Source organism: Balaenoptera ricei, chromosome 6 (genome assembly GCF_028023285.1).
Source record: "Balaenoptera ricei isolate mBalRic1 chromosome 6, mBalRic1.hap2, whole genome shotgun sequence".
In the NCBI taxonomy this organism is placed as follows: domain Eukaryota; kingdom Metazoa; phylum Chordata; class Mammalia; order Artiodactyla; family Balaenopteridae; genus Balaenoptera; species Balaenoptera ricei.
In genome coordinates, this window is record NC_082644.1 from 99,508,298 (window position 1) to 99,531,176 (window position 22,879).

Consider the following 22,879-nt stretch of genomic DNA (forward strand, 5'->3'; position numbering starts at 1 on the left):
ATTTCAAATGTGTGGAGGGCAAAAAGTCACCAATATTAGCACTAGACTATGGATTCTTTGTAATACCAAGCCATAGCCTAATGTCTAGTATAGAATAGTTATACAATAAAAGTTTATGAAAGAAATGGCATTATTTGGGTTATAAGTGTCTGTGTTTGTAATGGGTTAGATGATTTCAAAATGCTAAAATTTAGAGCTTTGAGGGGAGAAGTATTGGAAGAGGAGAAAATGTTTTCTCTCTGCTCTTCACATCCCTTCCTGTTTCCCTTAGGGTTCTTAGTCACAAGCAGCAGAAACTGATTCTAGTTGCTAGGAGCAGAGAAGGCATGAATCGAAAGTGTATTACGTAGCTGGCAGAATAGCTGGGAAGGCTAGAGAAGGAGGCTTGAGCAATGGGCAGGACCAAAGATGAGCAACCAGCCTGAAAGAGTTCTCTAATGCTGTGTCTTCAAGGTCCTTGGCCAGTGCACATGGCTAACTAAGCCCAGATTGCATGCCATGTCATAGCTTCTGAGGACCTGGGAAACAAGTGTCTGGCATTTCCCGGCTTGCATGATGGGAAGTAGCTCTGAATCTCACAATGGCTCGTAATATGGGAATTCCCCAAAGATGGAAAGGGCTGCACAAATGGGGCAGGCAGAAAAAAAATGTGGAAGATTCTGCTACATTTCCCCCTGGACAAATCCCCAGGGTCCAGCATTCTGAATTTCTTCTCTCCTTTGACTTTTGGCCATCCCTGCTTTGACAATCCTCAACACGGAGTAAACAGGAGCCCTGTATATCATGGGTCTCAGGCGGTTAAAAGCCACTGAGGAAGTAAATTGGTCATAAGTCTTCTGTCTACTCCTAGTAAGCCCAGTTAGTACGATGGTTCTAAATCCATCCCTAACTTTTACCTCACCCCATAGATATTTAATTTTGTACATGTATTCAGAGAAATGTGACCCAGGAGATTCTGGTGCATACTACTGACTGGGAAACGTGTCTTAATTGTTCCCATTTCTCACAGTTTCTTTACAAACCATTTCTATTTTTCTGAAGTCCCCTCCCACACCCCATCAGTCTCAACCAATGGCCCTTCCGTCAGCTGGGAAAACTAGGCTTCCGATATACACTCCCTCAACTTCTCTCTCTTTCAAATAAAATGACTTCATCTTTACCCATTCCATCTTCTGTCCTACTTCATTTCCCCATCTTTCCAAGCCTAACTTGGCCACCAGTGCTCATCTGGATGCCCTCTCGTCTAATCTGAGACCTAATACTTATCTTCCCTTTGGACTGTGTCTTTGGTCTCACTTCCCTCATGCCTAATTCCCTTTGGCCCTGAAACATTCAAGTCTCCCCTGATCTAACAACCCTTCAACTTGACTCTGCTTCCCATAGACCACCTTCCTGTTCCCCCCACCACCTTCATCTTTCACATCCAAACATCTGAAAGGAGTGGTTTTTACTCAAGGATGTTCCTTCCCCACCTCTCACTCATTCAGGTCTCTGTAATTGCTTACAGGCTCACACACACACACACACACACACACACACACACACACACACACACACACACACACACACCTCTCTCAATGTCACCCACGGCTTCCTGGCTGCCCAGGCCTCTTGGTCTGCATCTTTCTTGACCTCCCCAAACCACTTGACTCTGTTGAAAAACCCTTTCCTCCTGCTGTGGCTTTTCGTAGAAACATCCCTCTTGATTTTTCCTTCTAATCTTCAGATGATACTTCCTCAGCCTCCTTTCCTGGGCTTTCTCCTCTTCTTGTTCTGTTTTTTTACCCTGGCCATTCTTTCTTTAGCTATAACCACAATGTAGATGACACCCAGGTATGTGTTCCCAATCCTGATTCTTCTATCTTGAGATTCAAAGCTTTCCAACTGGTCACTTCCAAAAGATGCCTAAGCCCGTCTTCCACTCCATCTCACCTTCCATCATGCCTTTTAAAAATTTATCATAGTAAAATATACATAACAAAATTTACCATTTTAACCACTTTTAAGTATGCAGTTCAGTGACACTAAGTGCATTCATATTGCTGTGCTCTTCTAATTCCTTTTTAATATCTGTGTAACTGGAGGGGAAAGGACCACTAATTCATCACTGGGGGCTGCCCCACCTTCATATTACTGGCCGAGCCTGGTGCCTGGTGGTTATACACATGAGCTCTGGAGGGTCTGATCTAAGTTGAAATCCTAGCTCCATGACTCTGGCTGAGTCTTTCCACCTCTCTGGTCTCACTTCGCTCATCTTGTATTCTCTACTCTTGTTGGGTACGCAGTCACTCTGCCGAAGTACTAAAAGCTTTGTTTATTTGTGAGCTAACACCCCTCAAACACTTGTCCTCTGGAGCTGGCACTGGAAGTGAAGAGAAAATGAACCGTTTGACGAAAGTGATGGGTCTTAGCCAGAAAGCAGAAGTTCCGGATATACTGGAGGGGGATGTCAAATCTGGTGCTGGCTTGGATTTACGATACAAACAGCTCCACCTACGCCTGTTATGAAAAGAAAGAGAAAACAATCAATCAGTGAAACTGTTTTGGTGACTGCTTCTGTCTTTGGGCAGAGTAGTAATTGCTCTTCAAGTGACAGGTGAAACCTCTCTGAATGCTGAAAAGGTGATTTAGTAGAAATTGCAAGAATTTGCCCAGGAAAGAGGTGATTTGGAGAAATTTGATGTGCCTACCTTTCAAAATGTCTTCTTAAGTCTTGCATTTATAGAGTCATCAAGGATCTAAAGAGGTCACATTGGTTTTTTTCCCCCATGTTTATTTCATTTTATGGAGGAAAGTTTGCTTATGAGTGTTGGGAATTCTAGCAGCCCCCTCCTGGAGGTGAAGACGTATTTTGTTTTTAGCTTTTTGTTTCCTTTTGGACTGGATCTTATCCATCTCTCATTTCCAGCCCAGGGCCTGGCATAAAAGATGCACTTTAGAACTGCCGCTTGTTTCAGTAAAGAAGAGGTGAAGTGTTTTGGTGACCAGATCCTACTTTTCCTTTCAGAGACTGAGTACAGAAGTAAAGATTCTCAGAGTTTCAGCCCAGAATGTCACAGGATAATGTTCAGAACAGATTGCCCTTTACAAAGCACCTTTATACGCCTACTTTATCTCATTCAGCACTGACAGACACTCCATTTTTCAGATGAGGAAACTGAGGTTCAGAGTGGTTAAGTGACTTGCCCAGGGCTTCACAGCTAATAAGTGATCAAGCCCAGCCTAGCCGAGCACCTATAACTACAAACTCTCGGTTGTCTTTCTAACCCACATTTGGCCTCACAGAGGGATGGCCTGTGTTGAGCTACACCCTGCCCTTGGCCAACTTGACCGCTGAGGATCCTGCCATTTAAGGCATGTGGGTGAGGCAGTTGGAAATGTCCCCATGTGGAGTCTAAGCGTTTGGCACGAGATAGAAGGCAGGACGTGCTGGGGCCCCGCTTTCTGCCAGAGGCCCCTGAGCTGGCGTCTGCACGTCCCCAGTGAGCACGTGTCCACCTGGGCGCACCAACCGTGCGCCCTAGCGGCTCCCGGTGCGCCCCGGGTGCCAGCCCGCCCGCGCGCTGCCCGGCCGCGCCTTGGGGGCCTCCCCATTCCCCGCGGCTGCAGCCCCGGTGTCTCCCGCCCGCTTAGAGCAGCCCGGGGCTGCGGCCGCGGGTCCCCCACACCCCAGGGGCGGAGCGAGGCGCGGAGACGTCAGGGCGGAGGACGAGCGCTGGGCGAGCGCGCCCTCCCGGCTGCTGCCAGTGGCCCACGTCCCCGACTGGCGCGGCCGGCGGCGGGGAGATGCAGGGAGCGGCGGCGCTGGGGCGCAGCCAGGCGGCCGGGCGGGCGGGGGCCAGAGGCTGAGCCGGGCGAGCCAGCCGCGCACACAGCTCTGCCCGCCACCTCCGAAGCGGATCCCCGGACGCCCCTCGGCTCTCCCTGGGTTTCTAGCAAAGTCCCCCCGGGGTGTCCATCAATTTCCTTGGGTGACTACAGCGTGTGTTTTGTTTTTCTTTCTTCCTTCCCTCCCTGTGTGCCCTTCTCCAGGATGGCAGAGGCGGAATTGCACAAGGAAAGGCTGCAAGCCATAGCAGTAAGTCCACTTTCATTTTATTTTCTTGCTCTATTGTCTGGAATGGAAGAGGACCCCGAGTGCTTCGGGGCCGTCGACATTCCAGCACAGTAGCCGCAGGACATGTGTTTTGGGGATAAAAGTCTGTCAAGGCTCAGCTACATTGCTTTTTCCTTTATGGTCTGTAGATGGAAAGCCCCAGGGCGCGCTTTGGGCTGGGGATTTGAATGTGGAAGATTGGCTTAGAAATAAGATGCTTGCTACTGGGCTTTAGGGAAAGACTAAACAGGAGCATGAGGGGTGGGGGTCGGGGGGAGGGGATTCCTGGAATATTACCACCCAGTGCTCAGTAATACTCTGACTTCAGACACTGGAGAATGGCGGGAACGGTCACCAGAACAGTGGCTGCCGTCCACTCTGCGGAAGCTGTTGGTGTGCTAAGTGGAAAACCAGCAATCAGCTCCACTGCCAGCCACGCGGTAGAACCTCTTCCCTGGAACCGGGAGTGTTCATTTTCCCTGTTCTGTTTGATATTGACAAGGGCACTGGCGCAAGCCACCACCCTGGGGAGGCGGGTGGGGTGGTCTGGGGACTTCTTAGAACAACTGGGTCCTGGGAATAATATTCCAAGAGAGCCTCCTTCTTCTAGGTGTGGATCATCTGAAAACCTATTTTCAGCATACAAAGGAGCAACCAGTTTTGGCAAAGTTTATGTGCACTCTCAGAAAAGTGTACCCATGTGCATCTTGGGTATAAAAGAGCCCGAAAGCTGCCTAAATTTGAGCAATCCTGCCACAGTGTTGCCAATGATCCACAGATGTGGTATTTTTACTGGAGCCACCACAGCTGGATTATATATTTCCTTTTCAGATGAGGGAATGATTACTGCTGCTATATGAAATAATAGCAATTAGAAGAGAAGGTCTCTTAACATATTGGCATAAAAGAATCGCCAGACATTCTTTTACCTAAGTACTGTTTTTTTTTCTTTTTGGTCCAGGAGTTCCCTGGAAACACATATAAACTTGTTGGAGAAATGGTGTGTAATGTTTTGGAAGCAAAGTATATTAAAGTGTTTTTAAAATCCTTTGGACGGATCCTTCACTGGGAAATGCATACAGACTCTTCTTTTTTAAAGAAGCGTTTGATGTGGTCTCTGTGGCTCTGAGATCCTCTTTATCAAAGTCCTCAAATCTTAAAATGTCTTGGAGACTTTACAGCTGAAGCAAGAGAGACATTTGTTGGCACTGTTGAATGCTATGGCTTTTTTGCCTATTGGGCAATCTTTGAACTTGGTCCTCAGAACTCAGGAAGGCTTTTTTTTTTTTCTGTCCCTTTCCCTCTGAGTATGTGTATTTTGATGGTTAGTGAGGTTGTTTACGGTTTCTAGAGTTAGTGGCCCAGCAGTGTGGCCAGTATGTCATGAACTTGATAAGAATGGAGATATTCAGTCCTCGGTGCCATGTAGCTGGTGGGTGTTTTATATAAACTGAATAATAGGCTGCTTTACTGTCCATGAAGTGGCTGCTCCGGAGAACGTTCGGTTGCTCCCATCGGAGGCCGCCGAAGGTTTCCAACAGTTGTCACATTCTCTGCCTTTGCATGACCAGCTTTACTGGATGCCTGAGGAACAGCTGAGCCTCATGAAAGGACTTGCTTTCTGAACGGGGTGCCAGTAGCAGCTTACACTTGGGCCACCCTTTTCCGAGTGGGGCTGGGTAATCCCAGCAGAGGCTAAATGGACTTTCAAGAAAGATCTAGCCAGTCTTCTGGAATTCTCATGCCTGTTCAGTTGTGGAATTGAGTTTGTCCTCTACCTGGGAAGGTGCTGATGATTCTCATGAGTGATTCGGCCTCAATGAATATATCTGTTGTTATTAGTGCAGACTTTCTAACAGCGAATTAACTGTGTGTGTGTGTGTGTGTGTGTGTGTGTGAGAGAGAGAGAGAGAGAGAGAGAGAGAGAGACAGACAGACAGACAGACAGACAGAAAGAGAGAGAGAATTGAGAGATGGGGTGGAGGGGCTTGTGACCACATCAGTAAATAGTTCTATGCCGTGCTTTGGTCTAATGCATACTCTCCAAATTTTGCAAACTTGCCTCTTTCTACCACCTTCCTAGGGTTCTCAGGGGACCCTCAGGAGCTCACGAGGCTGCTGCCAGAGCCTAGCCCTCCTGAAGTCTCTCTGGAGATGTGAAGGAGGAAGAGAATGATTCTTTTTTTTGTTTGTTTTTTTGTTTTTTGTTATTTGTTATCTATTTTATACATACCAGTGTATATATTTCAATCCCAATCTCCCAATTCATCCCCCCCGCCACCCTGCTTTCCCCCAGGAGGAAGAGAATGATTCTTTATCTCTTCACCAACTTGGGCTCCTCTCCAAGAGGAAGAGCAGATAGATGGAGATTCTAATCTGTAGGCTCTTGGGTACTCTTTAGTCTGGACCTTGGTTCCTTCATCTGTAAAGGGGACTCATGAGTTCTACCTCAGGGGCTGGCTGTAAGGTTTAGATACGGTGCAGGTGAAGGACCTGGCATGCAGGGGCCAGTAGATGGTCTTGAGCTAGAGCCCCCATTTCCTGTCTACACTGCTGCCTTGTCCTGTGAGGGTGAGAGGCAACATCTCTGAAACAGAAAGAGTCTGAACAGCCTTCTTTATCCTTTCCTTTACTCGACTGAAGGCCAGAGCTTAGCCCAGTGTCAATTTCGCTAGCTCCTCAGACCAGGTGCAGAGATGTGACTGGAGGATCCATCCATCCAGTCATGCAGTAGGTATTTACAAAGTATTGCCTCTCGGAAGGGACTGGCGATACCAAAAAGTCAGTGTCCCCAAGTTTCAGCCATCAGATGGAAGACTTTACCCTTCGCACACTTAAGTTCTAAAAGGGACAGATGTCCTGTGACCTACTAGCCACATGATCATCTGTGGGATTTTTTTTCCCCCCAAGGGAGTGAAATACTCAGAAACTATAGTGCTTTAATTGAATCTTCCAGTTGTGTCCAGAGACTAATCAATGAGAAAAGATGAATTTCAGCCTACTTCCTGCCAAAAGAGGAGCAAATCCATCTTGACAAGTGTCTCTACTCCCAGGTGCTCCTTCCATCCGTAGGGACTCTCCCAAAGTTGTAATTTTAGAAGACAGCAAGATGCCTCTATAGCAGAATGAATGTGGGTAATCATTCAGGGCATAATAATACAGTTGCCATTTATTGACCATTTTCTATTCAGCAGGGCTCTTGTGACGTGTGTTCTTTAAAAAAAAAAAACTTAAGTTGTTAATAGTCTAACATAAACAATTACTATTCAGTAGCAGGAATACTTATGCAAATGAGCACACACCTGGAGCAGGTAAGCTGACCTGGAGGAGTTGTAGAGCACTTTCCAAGAGAGGAGATGTTTGAGCAAGTCTTGAAGATTGAAAATAAAATGTAAAATAACACAGTAACTTCCCAATGAGCAGAAGGTGTTTATTCACTTGTTTGTTGTTAGTTTGTTTATTATTTATTTGAAATAGTTAGTATAAGAAAGGGAAAGCGAAACACATGAAGGAGTTAAGTCAGTAGCCAAAGGCGCCAACTCAGCAAGGAGACTCAAGTGCATTTGAACACAGATGATGCCATTTAATCCTAATAAGCTGATGAGGGAGGAACGTCTATGTTGTCCATGTTTTAAGGAGCCCGACCTTAACAGAAAGTGTCAAGGCCAGAATCAGAACCCACACTGGAGGGCACTGGAGCCCCTTTAGTGATCAGTGCCAGAATTGGCTCCCCACAAGATGGTGGCAGCATCTCGTGCTCTTCCCATGAGCTCACTGGGTAGTTCGGCAGCCTCTGTGTCAGCGGATGAGGGAGAAGCAGACTGATTCAGTAGCATCGGGAAAGGCTGAGACAAACCAGGAGGCCACATCCTTTTGAGAGTCTTCCAAGCTGGGTTTCAGTGCATGGAAATACCCAATGGGAGTTCTCACCGAGTGAGTAACAGTCCCTTGGAGAAGAAACCACTGTGTCTCAATAGAAACCAGTTTGGGGGGAGGATGTTGTTATGTCTGCACATCCGAGAGGAAGAGAGTCTTCCTTGGGCTCTGGTGAAGATAACTGAATGTTTCAGAGGTCATCATGGGCAAAAGCCCTCAGAGACATAGAAAATACGGACATACGTGAGTGTGTCCAAATTTGCTGAGATATGAGATGCCAATCCAACCTACACTGGCTCTTTAGGGAATGTTGTCACTTAATGAGAACTCAGACTCTGTGGAATAATAAAAACGATCTTTGGCATTTGTACAGCACTTTACAAAAACCTGCACGTGATACCTGAATTCTGAGCTGTGCTGGGCAGGTCTCATTGTCTCCACTTTACAGTCAAGTATACAGAGGCATCTGGGCTCACACAGTGAGGTGTGGAAGGGTTGTATCTCTCTCCTGACTCCTGATTCCTCGTGTTAGTGGCACGTCTAGCCTTGGAGGGGTGCTGTGCTAGGGGCAGGAGCTGCCTCTAGGATCCTTCTGAGCTGGCGGTGGGGAGAGGGGTGAGCTTGTGGGTATATGGGCCTAGCCGTGACTCTGTGGAATCTGCCTTTTGGGGGATTTCACTTTGGACCCCTCGCCCTCTTAAAATTCTCCCCCAGAGGGTACAGATAGTGGCCTATGGCTCCCACCTGACCCCATTCTCTGTCCTGAGAAGACCCGGATGTAGGTGGGTGGCTTAGGCTGGTTCTGCCTTTTACCCATAAAAAAACACTCTTGGCATTTCCTTGGCTTCATCTCTCAGTGTTCTTCTTGCCTCTGAGCAATAAGGCCTTGAGTGCCAGGGTTGGAGTGTGGACCAAAGGCTAAGGAGGCCAATCAGCCCGCTTTGATTCAGGCCGCTTCGGTTGGCCTGCATGGCTTGGACAAAAGTCCTGGCTGCCATTTGCCTGTGATCCAGCCTAGCTTCCCAGGTCAGGGATCCCTCAGGGGTTCTAGAGACCCAAGCCCAAGCCCTATAGTAACAAAAACTGTGATTCTTGGGGGGACCATCCCTGTACATGAACCTCTGTCGTTGGCAGGCAGCTGGTAAAGGGCTAGAGAATTGAAGATCCCAGTCATTTGTTATCTTCTTCCACATAAATGGTACCCTGCTTCTAAAAGTTCAAGTTGAGGCTTAAAAAATGATTTGCTCAGGACATTGGTGCTGAGGAAGAGTTTGCTCCAGCTGACTCTGCAGGGCCGCTCAGCAGGTGAGTGCCACTGGGGGCCCATTCAGTGTCATTGCCAGGTCTGGGAGTGCCCAGGCAGGCCTTACACAAATATGCCCAAGGGCCATACACTTCTCTGACCATATATTTGTACCTCTGAGTATATCAGGCTTTAGCCTCTTGGGACAAAGAGCAGCTGCTCTGGCAAGTGCCCTGTGAAATAGAGCAGTCATCATTTAAAAAACCAAGCAGGGGGGCTTGTGGGTTATGATTTGTTAATATTTAGAAGAAAAACAGGGCTCAGTGAAGGCTTCTCTGCATTTCTTTGGGGTTACCCAGTGCTTTGAGGACCACTGCTATTGGTCCTTTGAACTACCCACATTTTATCACTGATCCTTTTTGGGGATGTTGATCAACTGCCTTGGCAGTAAGAGTTGATCATCATGTAGTGTGATATTGACTGAGGCAGCAAATGGCATTGATGCACGGAGATGGTGGTCCCCAGGGCTGTCAGTACCTCACAGTCTGGTGAGTAACAAGCATGGATTCTGGTGTACAAAAGCCTTGGCTCACATCCCAGCTTTTCTATTAGTATCTGTGAGACCTTGCTGGCCCTCGGTTTCCTCATCTGTAAGTTGGAGATAATTATAATACCCACCTCATGGAATTGTTGTGAAGGTTATTTGAGAGATTTCGTGGGAAATACTCAGAGCAGGGGTACAGAAAACACTCAACAAAAGTTTTCTGTTTATAGTAAGTGAATCAACAAATCATAACTCATGCATCTTTATGGAGAAAATGGACGCAAAGGGTGAAAGATGAATTCTTTTCACCTCAACTGGTGAATTGCCAAACTGGGAAATGTCATGAGTATAGTAACACCTGAGAGTTTGCAGTGCAGGAGGATACTAATAATAACAATGAAAAGGATTGTTTATAGTCAAGAGGAGTTGCAAACCCAAAAGGACCCGGGAGCCAGCCTGTAACATAAATGATTGACACGGATTGAGTAGGAAGTTGTAAGGACCTGGAGAGCAGATATCACTTCTCAGTGAAGGTACAGTTAATTTATACCAGGTGAGAACGTGGGTCCTATGTTGTCACATCAACTGATTCTCAAGAGAAGCCAGAAATCTTCCTTTTTAAAATGTGAGCTCTCCCGTTTCAAAAAGAATAGCATCAGGTAGCTTAAAAGCTTTTAAAACATTCGTGGACACAACAAAATTCCTTTTGGCCAACGGGTTGACCTTTCGTGACCTCCACGTGTAGGTAGAGCTTTGAACATTACCGTGTGCTTTCCTTATGCGTGGACTTGTTTGGATTTCATAAGGATGCTGTGAAGTGGTACTACCAGCTCCCCTGAGATCTTTCATAATGTTACAAAATCAGGGTGCAGTTTCAATAGGGCTTTATGAGTTTGGTGTACAAATGTTTGGATCATTGGAAAAATAGTGCATATTTCCTATATTTTTTATTTCTTTATATTTGGCTGCGTAGGGTCTTCGGTGCGGTGGGCAGGCTTCTTATTGCGGTGGCTTCTCTCATGGTGGAGCACGGGCTCTAGGCATGCGGGCTTCAGTAGTTGTGGCTCGCGGGCTCTAGAGCGCAAGCTCAGTAGTTTTGGTGCACCAGCCTAGTTGCTCCGCGGCATGTGGGATCTTCCCGGACCAGGCGGATTCTTAACCACTGCGCCACCAGGGAAGTCCCCCCTATACTTTTTTATATTAAATGAGCTCCTTGCAACCACTGACATTATTGTAACTCCAAGTTCACATCTAGGTAGGAGATTGCTCTCTCAAAATTAACAGAAAAATTTAAAAGACAGCAGCTTGATGTGGGAAATTCCTGTTATCATAGAAGCACCTTTAAGAGCAGGGTAGGCAAATTGAGCCATCACGTGTTACCCAGGTGTTTGAGATGATTTTGATTTGTTATCAGCCTCAAATAGACAATGTAGGGAGACTGAGCTGGGCTCAGGACTTCTAATAATGGCAGCAACTGCTATTGGGCATAGACTTTTGGCCAGAAATGGTGAAGAACTGTGATTCTCAAACTTCAGTGCATTAGGATCATCATCACCTGGAGGGCTCCTTAAACACACAGATTGCTGGGTCCCACTCCCAGAGTGTTTGATTTAGTAGATCTGGGGTGGAGCCTGAGAATTTGCATTTCTAACAAGTTCCCAGGGTTTGCTCTTCCCAGCTGCAGCTGCTGTTCTGGGGAATACACGTGGAAAACCCGTGGGGATGTGGTAGAAGACCAGTAGCAAAGGGAGAGGATGGTCTGGGTCTTCATAAGTGGCACACGCCCACTGTGACATGCCCAGGGGTTTGTGAAGTGTGTATATTTTAAAGAGGTGAAATGGAATAAAAGACCAAATTCAAGTCTTAATAAGTGAGAGCCTAAACCTAGCTCAGTTTGAAAGTGATATAGTTGTGTTCCTCTTACATCAAGTGACTAATCCAGAGGAGATCTTGTTTGTCTTGGGTACTTGTTTTAATCTATTTACATAAAGTAAAATTGAAGACACCTGTTTCAGTGGTATGCTTGGGATTGGGATTGGCTGATCAAAACCATGGGCTATAAAATTCACTTGCGGAGGCCTTAGGGGACACCTCAGTGAGACAAGAAGTCATGCAACAGAGCAGATATCCAGCAATACAGTGGGAGCCCCTTTGAGAAATATACATGCTACATATCATGATGCTATAGATGGAGAAGTCCCAGAGCAGATCAGCCAATCAAGTCTTGTGGCAGCCTCTCCAGCCTTCAGGCCTGATTCTCAATGCAGCTGCTTCTCACGTGAGCAGCTCTAGTAGGAGGTCAGGATGAGCAGCAAGTGAGGTTCATTTACTTAATGATGGTTAGTGATTCTCCTAAGCCAGTCTGTGTGCACAAGCCAGGCTTGTCACTGGTACATCAAAGAGGAGTTTATTCTTGTCAAGATGTCCTCCAGGCTTCCTCATCCTAATTGTAGCATCCATTGTTTGAACCAACCCTTCATATTCAGATGGATTCAGCTTCACCCGGGCTCTTATTTGTCCTAAAACACAAAGCACAGAGGCCACACTGTGCAGGATGAGACCTAAGAGAACACGGACAGACTGTTGGGTGATGGCCGCCCAGCATGGGCGCTTCATAGAGGCAAGTTTGCACTTGAGCGCTGTGGGTTCAGGCGAATACCGCACAGCTGAGACCTATTTCTGGCAGGAAATGCCGGCAGAAGCAGAGGTTTGGGGGGGTGGGGGAGCATGTTGGAGCTACATATGCCCTTGGTTAATGGGTATGTCAGTCTTTTCCATTAGTCTCATGTTGAATTAGAATCCACAAAAGGAGATTATTAAATACACAGAGAGACAGAGACAAGCCTATAGCCTATGTACATAATGCTTGAACATATATTAAAAATACTTCGGGGCTAGTCTTTGACTCTAGTATCAGTGCTCCTGTAGCATCCTCTGAGCTTAGCTAGAAGAAAGGAATAGGGAACCTGGTCCCTTCCCCTCGCATAAAATGGAAGGGGAACGAAAAGCCACACGCGCCCCCAAGGTAAAAAGCCCTAGCTGTAGATGCAAAGGCTGTGAGCCAGACCTCAGAACACATCTTCCCCCTCGTCATTTCCCCTCTGGCAGCCTGTTTCATTACCCTGCGGGCTTCCAGGCTCTTGACAGTCTGTGCCCTCCAAAATGTCTTCAAGGCATTTGTAAAACCTGCCCTTACTTCTTTGCTACATTATACCGATTTACTTACTATTCTAGGTGGGTGGGATTTTTTTTCCCCCTTCCAAATTATAACCAGTCATCTGAGGATTCACTTTATTTTTTAGTTCAGGGCTGAAACTTAAAACTTTGAGGGTTATAAAAAAAAACGTTATTCTTAAGAGAAAAACATATGCTTGAAAACTTAACCCCTTGGTGGTAGCCAGGGGATCCTCTTTCTCCGAGTTTGAGTAATAGTGCAAACAATTTTTGAGACCAATAAATACCGTGTGGGGCTTCAGGATTGGGGCAGCTGTGATAGATGCATGTCCTTATGTGATGGATAGAGAAGCCGGGATCTGGGAGAGGTACCTTTTGGCCGAGAGGCATGGGGTCAATCCAGAGGCTCCCTCCGGGCTCCTGGTTCATCTCCTTTTTTTTTTTTTTTAAAACAGTATAGTTGAGGATAATCTTTATTGTGAGTAGTAGATTATTTATTTATTTATTTATTTATTTATTGCCATTCCGTGCAGCATGTGGGATCTTAGTTCCCTGACCAGGGATCGAACCCGTGCCCCCTGCACTGGAAGTGCGGAGTCCTAACCACTGGACCGCCAGGGAAGTCCCTCCTGGTTCATCTTAAACAGAGTTTCTATGTCCTGACTTGTCAGCTTGGGTTGATGATACTTGCTGCCTCTAGCGGGTTGGGAAATGGTTCGAAAATTTCCTTGCCCCAGTGGGACTGTGAGACATATAAGATCTGAAAAGTGGAAAAGAGTGTAGCGGTTCCTCAAGAAATTCAAAATAGAACTGCCGTGTGATCCAGCAATCCCACTTCTGGGTATACATCCGAAGGAAATAAAATCACTATCTTGGAGAGAGAGCTGCACTCCCATGTTCATTACAGCATCACTATTCACAGTAGCCAAGAGATGAAAACAACCTAAGTGTCCATTGACAGATGATTGGATAAAGAAAAGGTGGTACATACAGAGTGGAATATTATTTAGCCTTTAAAAAGAAGGAAATCCTGCCATTTGTGACAACATGGTTGGACCCTGGAGGGCATTCTGCTAAGTGAAAAAAGCCAGACACAGAAAGATAAATACCTATAATCTCACTTATATGTGGAATCTAAAAAAAAACCATTGAACTTATAGTAACAGAGGAGAGTGATGGGTACTAGAGGCTGGGAAGTGGGGGAAAGGGGGCGATGTTGATCAAAGAGTATAACTTCCAGTTTTAAGTTGAATAAGTTCTGAAAACCTAATGTACAGCATGGTGACTGTGGTTAATAATCATGTATTATATACTTGAAATCTGCTAAGAGAGTAGATCTCATGTGTTATCATTAAACACACAAAAATGGTAACTGTGTGAGGTGATGGATATGTGAATTAGCTTGATTGTGATAATTATTTCACAATGCATATCAAAACATCATGTTGTACACTGTAAATATATACAATTTTTATTTGTCAATCATACCTTAAAGCTGAGGAAAAAAATGATCAGTTTAAAAAAAAAGATCTGGAAAGCTTGAAGCTAATGTGAATGGCCTTGAAAAGAAATACTGCTTATCCAGGAAGCAAAAACACACTATAGATAGTGATGAGCCCATCATCTGAGTGCCCATGTTTCTTTTCCAGGTGGTATATAGGCAGCCTTGTTCATGAACAGTGGAGTCTGAGCATACGTGTTCAGAATTTAGCGCTGGTCATCAAATAAAACTCGCAGCAAAACCCAAAGGATATTTAACAATAGCTGGGATAGGTGTGTGGGGATGGGTCAGAAGGCAAGGCAGGTCCTGGAGGCTGGCTGTAGAATGTGCTCTCTAATGCTACCAGCTACTAGAAACGAGACTTTGGCTGCCTGATCACTCCCCATCCTTATTCACACGGGACTGAGAATGACAGATGTCCATCCCATCAGCGTTGGATCTGATGGCCACGACGAAGAGAAAGCATTGGCCCTGACAACACAGAGGAGGCGAAGGTAAAAGTAATTGCTCAGTTACCCTCCTCTCTCTCCCCTTCCCTCCATCATCGCTCTCAATCTTGACATATCACTGCCTCTGGAGGATTCCAGCTCTCCATCTGCGCTGAGCCTGGGTCCACAGAGAAAAGCTGGAAGCAGAATGGCTTAGCAGTGGTGGGGGGAACAGGAGGGGAACATCTCCCCTGTAGGGAGGCAGGGCACCCCAGGGCTCAGAAAGCAAGTCAAAGATGGTAACTTGATCCTGTAGCTTTCTTTTAGGGGGAGGGAGGAAGGGTCTCCCAGTTTCTGAGAGCTTCCCATGGGCCAGACTCCCTGCTGAGTGCCTTATACTGGGCGTTAAAAACTCAGTTGTGCACAGGTGGCAGGTTGACGTGGTGGCTGAGCTTGTGGGATTGTGGTGACCGGAGAGGGTGGGTTCCCCAGAGGGCAGGCAGCACTCAACTCCAGCTGATGGGTACTTTGTGGGAATATAAGTCCGAGATCTTCTATTCTTCAAGGCATCTGGAAATCCAGCTTTTGAAGGAAGTCTGTTGATATTTATATGTTCATAACCATTGAAACACTGTGTGGGCCAAACCAAACACAGTGAGATTTTAATACAGTGTGTGGGCTGGATTCATTCCCCACCCCTGACCGCCCCCCTACCCCCACCTCGGGCCCCCAGTTTCCCACTTCTGCCTTTCACAGCATTTTTATTTAATTGTAAAGCCAGTAGTATGTGGAGGTGATAGGGTAGTAGTGTTACAGCTTGAGGCTAAGTCAGATGTAGGTATGTTTAGGTCTGTTGGGGAAATTGGTGGGGGACCTGCCAGAAGCCCATCGAGGGCCCTCTGGATGGGGACCTATAAGAAAACCATAGTCTCAGGTTAGAGTCAGAATTGCTACTTAAATCCGTTCCTTATCCAGCATGCTGGATCAACTCGCAAATTCTCTGTAAGAAGTAACAACTGAAATCACTCCTTAAAAAAATAATAATAATAATTAACATAGAGCAAAATGACCTTTTTGACGTACACATCTCTGAATTTTGTAACATGTAGATTTGTGTAACTGCCAGCACACTCAGGATGCAGAACAGTCCGTCAGCCCTCAGGACTCCCCCAGGAAGCACTGTTTTTTTAACTCAGTACACATTGCAATGTAAAGGCCCCACCTTGCACCCTGACTTTAAGGATTCTGAAAACCACTTGGGGTGAGAAGGATAACCAGAACAGGAAACTGGGGTTCCCAGTCTTTGGTGGGTAACTCTTTCATAATGAATGCCCCTCCCACACCTATAACAAATTCTTGCTTTTCCCTAATAAATGCCTACCACTCCAGCCTAGTTCCTTTTTTCTCTAGCCTCCACTAGAGTTATCACATTTGGCAACTAAAATTATAGGATGCCCAGTTATTGCATGGGACACACTTTTATACTAAAAAATGATTTGTTGTTCTTCTGAAATTCAGATTTAACTGGGCGTCCTGTAGTTTATCTGGCAAGCTCATCCCCTTCACATATATGCTGCATTCACAACCGAGTTTAGAACCCACTTTTTCTGGGTCTGTGTTTCACTCTTCCATGTGAGTGTGAAAATACTCATTGGTTTTACTTTATTTTTTTCTCTTTCTTATTTCATTTTTTTTCTATTTAAAAAAGTTTTTTATTTTATATTGGGATATAGTTGATTAACAGTGTTGTGTTAGTTTCAGGTGTACAGCAGCGTGATTCAGTTATACATATACATGTATCTGTCTTTCAAATTCTTTTCCCATTTAGGTTATTATGGAATATTGAGCAGAGTTCCCTGTGCTATACAGTAGGTCCTTGTTGGTTTCTATTTTAAACATGGCAGTGTGTATATGTCAATCCCAAACTCCCAATCTATCAATACTCATTGGTTTTAAATAGTAATAAGTTTGTAGGAAGATAAGGCATGTACTGGAAGGCCAAGAGGACCTACCTCATCAATACATTAATGTGTTTTCAAGAAACCCACTAGACGTATCCTTTCTGGAGAATAAGAAATGGATTAATGTGTGTTGGAGGGCAGAAGACAACTGGATTTCAGAAACTGGGACATTTTCCAGCCCCCCTTCACCCCCCTCCCCTGGCCCAACCTTTGAATGATATAAAATTGCGAAGACTAAACAAGGAGATTGTTCACACTGGGTGATTTTGAAAATATCACTGGAATGCTAGCCTTCAGCAGGCCATATATTTTGCATTGAGCAAGATGCGGCCTTGTGGTGTGTTGTCCGTGAGTCATGCAGAGCTCACAACCAGCTCATTCCTAGCCCGGATGTTTTGGTTGAGAATGCTGTGATGGTTGATTGATTTCTCTTGTTTGTTTGTTTGTTTTTTCATTTATCTATTTTACTAGTGTGATTTCAGAATCACAATGAGACGAGAAGGAAAATCAATTTTACAGAGTACCTTCAGAATGAAGAATGATTGGAAATTCCAATTTTCTGTCTAGACCAGAGTCAGCAAGCAGCAGTCTACGAGCCAGATCTGGCCTGCAGTCTCTTTTCATAAGGCCTGTGAGCAATACGTGGTTATTACATTTGTAAATGGTTGGAAATTTAAAAAAAAATATTTCATGACGTGAAAATTATATGAAGTTCAGATTTCAGTGTCCACACTAAAGTTTTATCAGAACACAGCCATTCCCATTCATTAATGCATGGTCTATGGCTGATTTCATACTACAGCAGCAGAGCTGAGTAGTTCCAACAGAGACCATACGGCCTGCAAAGCCTAAAATATTTATTCTCTGACCCTTTATAGAAAGACGTGGCCAACTCCTGCTCTAGACTCTATATCTCTTCTGTAACCATAGAAGTATGGTTGTGTTTGTCTTTAAGGTTCTAGGAATCTTTTAGCTAAAGAAGTGACTGTTGTCTGGTTGCTAGCAGTTCAGAACAGTAAACCTCCTAGGCATGTATCCAGAGAAAACTCTAATTCGCAAAGATACATGCACCTCAGTGTTCATAGCAACACTATTTACAATAGCCAAGACGTGGAAGCAACCTAAATGTCCATTCATTGACAGATGAATGGATAAAGAAGGTGTGGTATATATACACAATGGAATATTACTCAGCCATAAAAAAGAATGAAATAATGCCATTTGCAGCAACATGGATGGACCTAGAGATGATCATACCTAAGTGAAGTAAATCAGACAAAGACAAATATCATATGATATCATGTATATGTGGAATCTAAAATATGATGCCAATGAACTTATTTACAAAACAGAAATAGACAGACATAGAAAACAAACTTATGGTTACCAAAGGGGAAAGGGGGGTGGAGGGAAGGATAAATTAGGAGGTTGGGATTAACATATACACACTACTATATATAAAATAGATAACAACAAGGACCTACTGTAGAGCACAGGGAACTATGCTCAATATCTTGTAATAGCCTATAATGGAAAAGAATCTATATATATATTCAGTTAAATATTATATATGTATAACTGAATCACTGTGCAGCACACTCGAAACTAACACAACATTGTAAAGCAACTATATTTCAATAAAAGTTAAAAAGAATAAAGAAGGCACAGTGAATGAAAAAACATCAGTAAAGCATCAGACTCCCTTTTCACTCTTTTCTGGGCTGCTATGATGAGAGGCTTATATTTACTGAAGCACTTGCATACTGAATTTTGCTACTCTACGGTTTTCTTGTTACATCCTCGCTATCTAAGCCAACTATGTGTTTTCTTTTGAAAACCAGAAAATCTGATGTCTTAGAGGTAATGGTTTGGCCCATGTAAAAATAAGTGATTACATATAAAACCATTTTTTTCCATTGACAGGGGATAAGAGGGTAGAGGAAAAGCACTGGTGATTCTCCATATCGTTTTTCTTTCTCCCCAGAAATTGCCAGAAGTCTCATTCCGTGCTCGCTGGGGATTTTAAGGGTGAAGTATCAGAATGGGAGTCAGAGAACACATCCACCACATTCCCTGAGTCCGAGCAGGAAGCCAGTGGAAAGTGGCTTCTGACCCGCTGCCCTGTCATTCATTAGCCCTTTGCCGAGGGTCAGTTACCTCCTGGAAGCCATAGCACCAATGGCTTCATTTGCAAATGAAGTGACCAGCAGGTAAAAGCTGCTGATGGCCTGCGGTAGCAGAGTCCACTCTAACCTCCCTGAATCATCAAATGTTTCCCTTCTGCCCCCTTCCCTTTCTTGTCTAAAAGGGCCAGCTGCAATTTTGAGTCTTGTCTGCCTGGAAATTTCCAAAGGGACTTTGGTGCCTTAGTAAATATTTTCAAATTGCCCAAGGGAGAGAGTAGAGCCATAATTGTGAAATCAGGTTTAGAAAGCGATTACTGCAGTACTTGGGCCGGCCGTGTGAGTGTGCGGGAGCAGGCCGTGGTGTGGACACTCGTGGTTCCTCACTCGGCCGGTGGCTGGCTTTTGCTTTTCCGGTCAGACATACGCCAGACCCTGACATTCTCTATCTGGGCAACTTCTGAGCAGCTGCTGGGAGAATAGGAAGCCAAGCATGGGGTTAGCGTAGGGTTCCCTCAACTGTGGCACTACCGACAGTTTGGACCAGATAATTCTTTGCTGTGGAGGCCTGTCCTGTGCATTGTATGATGTTTAGCAGCATTCCTGGTCTCTATCCAGTAAATGCCAGTAGCACTGCCCGTGCCCCAGCGTGACAATCAAAAGTGTCCCCAGACATTGCCAAATGTTCCCTGGAGGACAAAATAAGCCCTTTGAGAACCACTGATGTCGTATAATGTAAGGGTTACCTGACCAAATGTATTTCCCGTACTTTCAGTATTAGAGATTCATTGCTTTACGCCTTCCCTTTCACCCTTAGGGATTCATTCCTTGAAGCCATGGAGGCTTTTTTAGTTTCCAGACTGTCCCATGAAAACACAAGTTTCTCACAAGGGGTAAAGCCCCAAGCCTGGGAGGACAAATGTTTTTCATCTCGTGTCAAGCCTGACCGTCTTGGGAAGATGTCTGAGGCTGCATTTGGGTTTGGGGTAAAGAACAACATGATAGAGTACAGGGGATGAGGGAGTTGCTCTTTGTGTGTAAAGAGCCTTCTTACCTGGTGTCTCTGCAGAGATTCATCAGTCAGGCCCCCGTCTCGGGTTGTAACTGCTCCTGGGGGCACCGTTCGTACGTGGTCACTGTAGCTTCGTGTATTTGTTAGGGCAGTTTTCTAGCAGGTGCCAGAAAGGTGTCTTGGAGAAGAGGTACCTTTTCTAGATCCCACAGAGCTACCGTATGGGCTGGCGGAGGTGCTGTAGTCTGCTTGATGGGAATAAGCAGCAGGAAGCACAAGGAGAGGGGCAAAGAGGGTAATTCCTATCTCTCTCCCTTCACTTGATTATAAGCTCCTGGAAGGCAAGGGCAATGTCAATTTCATCATTACCCCTTTGCTGCCTTCATGGTACCTTTCACATAGCACCAAAGCCTCTTCAGTGACCTTAAGCAGGGTTCTTAACGTGTTTTATGTCTCAGACTCCTTCTCAGTCTTGTGGACTCAGAAAAACGCTTCAGTGCACACAATAAAATACATAGGACTAAAAAGAGGACCAATTACATTGAAATACAGGCAGCACAATATTAGAGAATTGCGATAGATAACATCTGTTCTTCTATATTATTGTATTAAATGAAGTCTAGTGGCAATTCTAATACATACTCCAATTTCTAATTATTGATGAACATAAGTGATATTTCAAGTTATCTCCAACAACTATAATGCGATCTGAAAATACCTGTGATTTCTATTCATGGCAAAGTCATAGGTACTGAAGATATTTCTGAGGCTTGTCCTTCTGTTCGCAACTGAAGGTAATGCTACATTTCAGCTAGAGGTTAGTGAAAATAGCCTTTAACTGGCTACCCTGAGTTCTGGCTTATCCCTGGTCTCCCTGAATTCTTTCTTAACCATGCATCTGCTTTAAAGCTCCCTCTGTTCCTCCACGTGATGCTACCCCAGCCACCTGCTTGAGACTCTTCCCTAGCAAATTTCTCCAGGTTCCTTCTTCTGTCCGTACACGCCTTTCCATCTAAACCCTCCCGCTGGGTTGTGTCTTTTGTCTCCTAAGTTCGCAAGGCAAGGGAAGCATCCAGCCGCCACTTGGGGTTCCCGAGCTTAAGAGGAGAGAGGGAAACAGACGCATCCTAGATGTCCAATGAATGCTTGTTCGGATGAAATAGTCGCTTTGCCAACTTTACCCTTTTTTTTTTTTTTAACATCTTTATTGGAGTATAATTGCTTTACAATGGTGTGTTAGTTTCTGCTTTATAACAAAGTGAATCAGTTATACATATACATATGTTCCCATATCTCTTCCCTCTTGAGTCTCCCTCCCTCCCACCCTCCCTATCCCACCCCTCTAGGTGGTCACAAAGCACCGAGCTGATCTCCCTGTGCTATGCGGCTGCTTCCCACTAGCTATCTACTTTACATTTGGTAGTGTATATATGTCCATGCCACTCTCTCACCCTGTCACATCTTACCCTTCCCCCTCCCCATATCCTCAAGTCCATTCTCTAGTAGGTCTGTGTCTTTATTCCCGTCTTGCCACTAGGTTCTTCATGACCTTTTTTTTTTTCCCTTAGATTCCATATATATGTGTTAGCATACTGTATTTGTTTTTATCTTTCTGACTTACTTCACTCTGTATGACAGACTCTAGGTCCATCCACCTCACTACAAATACCTCCATTTCGTTTCTTTTTATGGCTGAGTAATATTCCATTGTATATATGTGCCACATCTTCTTTTTATCTGGGGTTGCTATTGGATGCTTGGGCTGTGTTGCCAAAAAAAAAAAAAAAAGAAAAGAAAATGCACAACCTAAAAGTTGAGAATTATGTTTTCTTCGGTGACCTTACTGAGGACTATAGCCTGGGATGGCAGCCTCTCAGACAGCCCTGAAGGACTGTTCCAAAGAGGTGAGGGAAGAGCCAGGATATATAGTTTTTGCTGACAAAACAAACAAACATGTAGTCCAACATCGAAAGATTACTGCTAGATCACAAAAAAACACACACGTCAAGTTAATGATTTGAATGCTTTTCCCTGTATGGGAAGATGCAAGAGTCTGGGCTCATTGAGATTATTCTTTTGATATGCATCTTAACCATCTAGGGCCAGTATCCTGTCTTTCTCCTTCCTGAATCCCCCTCAGGGTGCGCCGTCGGGGTGTCTGCAGTGGCTCACGGCTCGATGGCGGGCAACACCGTTGTTTACGTTGTTTACGGCATGGCAGGTGACATTCTTTGTTTACTGGGATGGCAGACGACTTTTTTTTTTGTCCACAGCTGTGTTTGAGCTCAGCCCGCTCTTGATGCCTCTCTTCTGCGTGGGGAGCAGCTTTCAGTATGGTTTGCCGTATTCCTGGAGGTCTGCCGATCTCCTCTGGGAAGAGGGAGGGCTGGGCACCCACTGTGCCAGAAGCAGCGGTGAGCAGTGTGAGTGGTAGGACCCTTGACCAACAGTGACCCCACCACATGCATGTGCCACGAGCAGCTGGGCAGAAGCCGTCAACATCCTCATTGCATACCTTGCCGTGGACCACCAGGGCAGGGGACATGCCTGCGAACCAGGAGCCTGGGGATTCAGGATGGCTACAAGGGAATTTCAAAATAAATAAATAAAAAGGAGCCACCTCTAATTAGTTTCCTGTGACATTAAGGTCAACAGGTTCCAGAATGTCCTGTGTGAGGTTAGCACCTGTGTTTCTCATCAAATGAATGTATCAGTGTTCTACCCAATTTGGACTATTGCGGCTTCCGAAGTTCTTTTTCTCCCTGGATTGTTATAAACAGTCTGTGTTAGTTTCTTAGGGCCGTCGTAACAAAGTGCCACAGACGGTGGCTTAAATAACAGAAATGTATGGTCTCACAGTTCTGGAGGCTGGAAGTCCGAGATCAGGGTATCAGCGGGATGGGTTTCGTCTGAGGGCTGAG

At 45.2% G+C, this 22,879-nt stretch overlaps 1 protein-coding gene across 10 annotated transcripts in view; it reads left to right on the forward strand.

The window, feature by feature from the left end:
* The window catches only part of PALM2AKAP2 (PALM2 and AKAP2 fusion), a 624,626-nt gene that overhangs the window by 260,591 nt on the left and 341,156 nt on the right, over positions 1 to 22,879 (forward strand). For all 10 annotated transcript variants that reach the window (XM_059925270.1, XM_059925268.1, XM_059925271.1 and 7 more), the window contains one exon: positions 4,033 to 4,078. In XM_059925270.1, the coding sequence (XP_059781253.1) occupies positions 4,034 to 4,078 (45 nt within the window). In that variant the 5' untranslated portion in view covers position 4,033. The remainder of the gene's footprint in view (positions 1 to 4,032; positions 4,079 to 22,879) is intronic.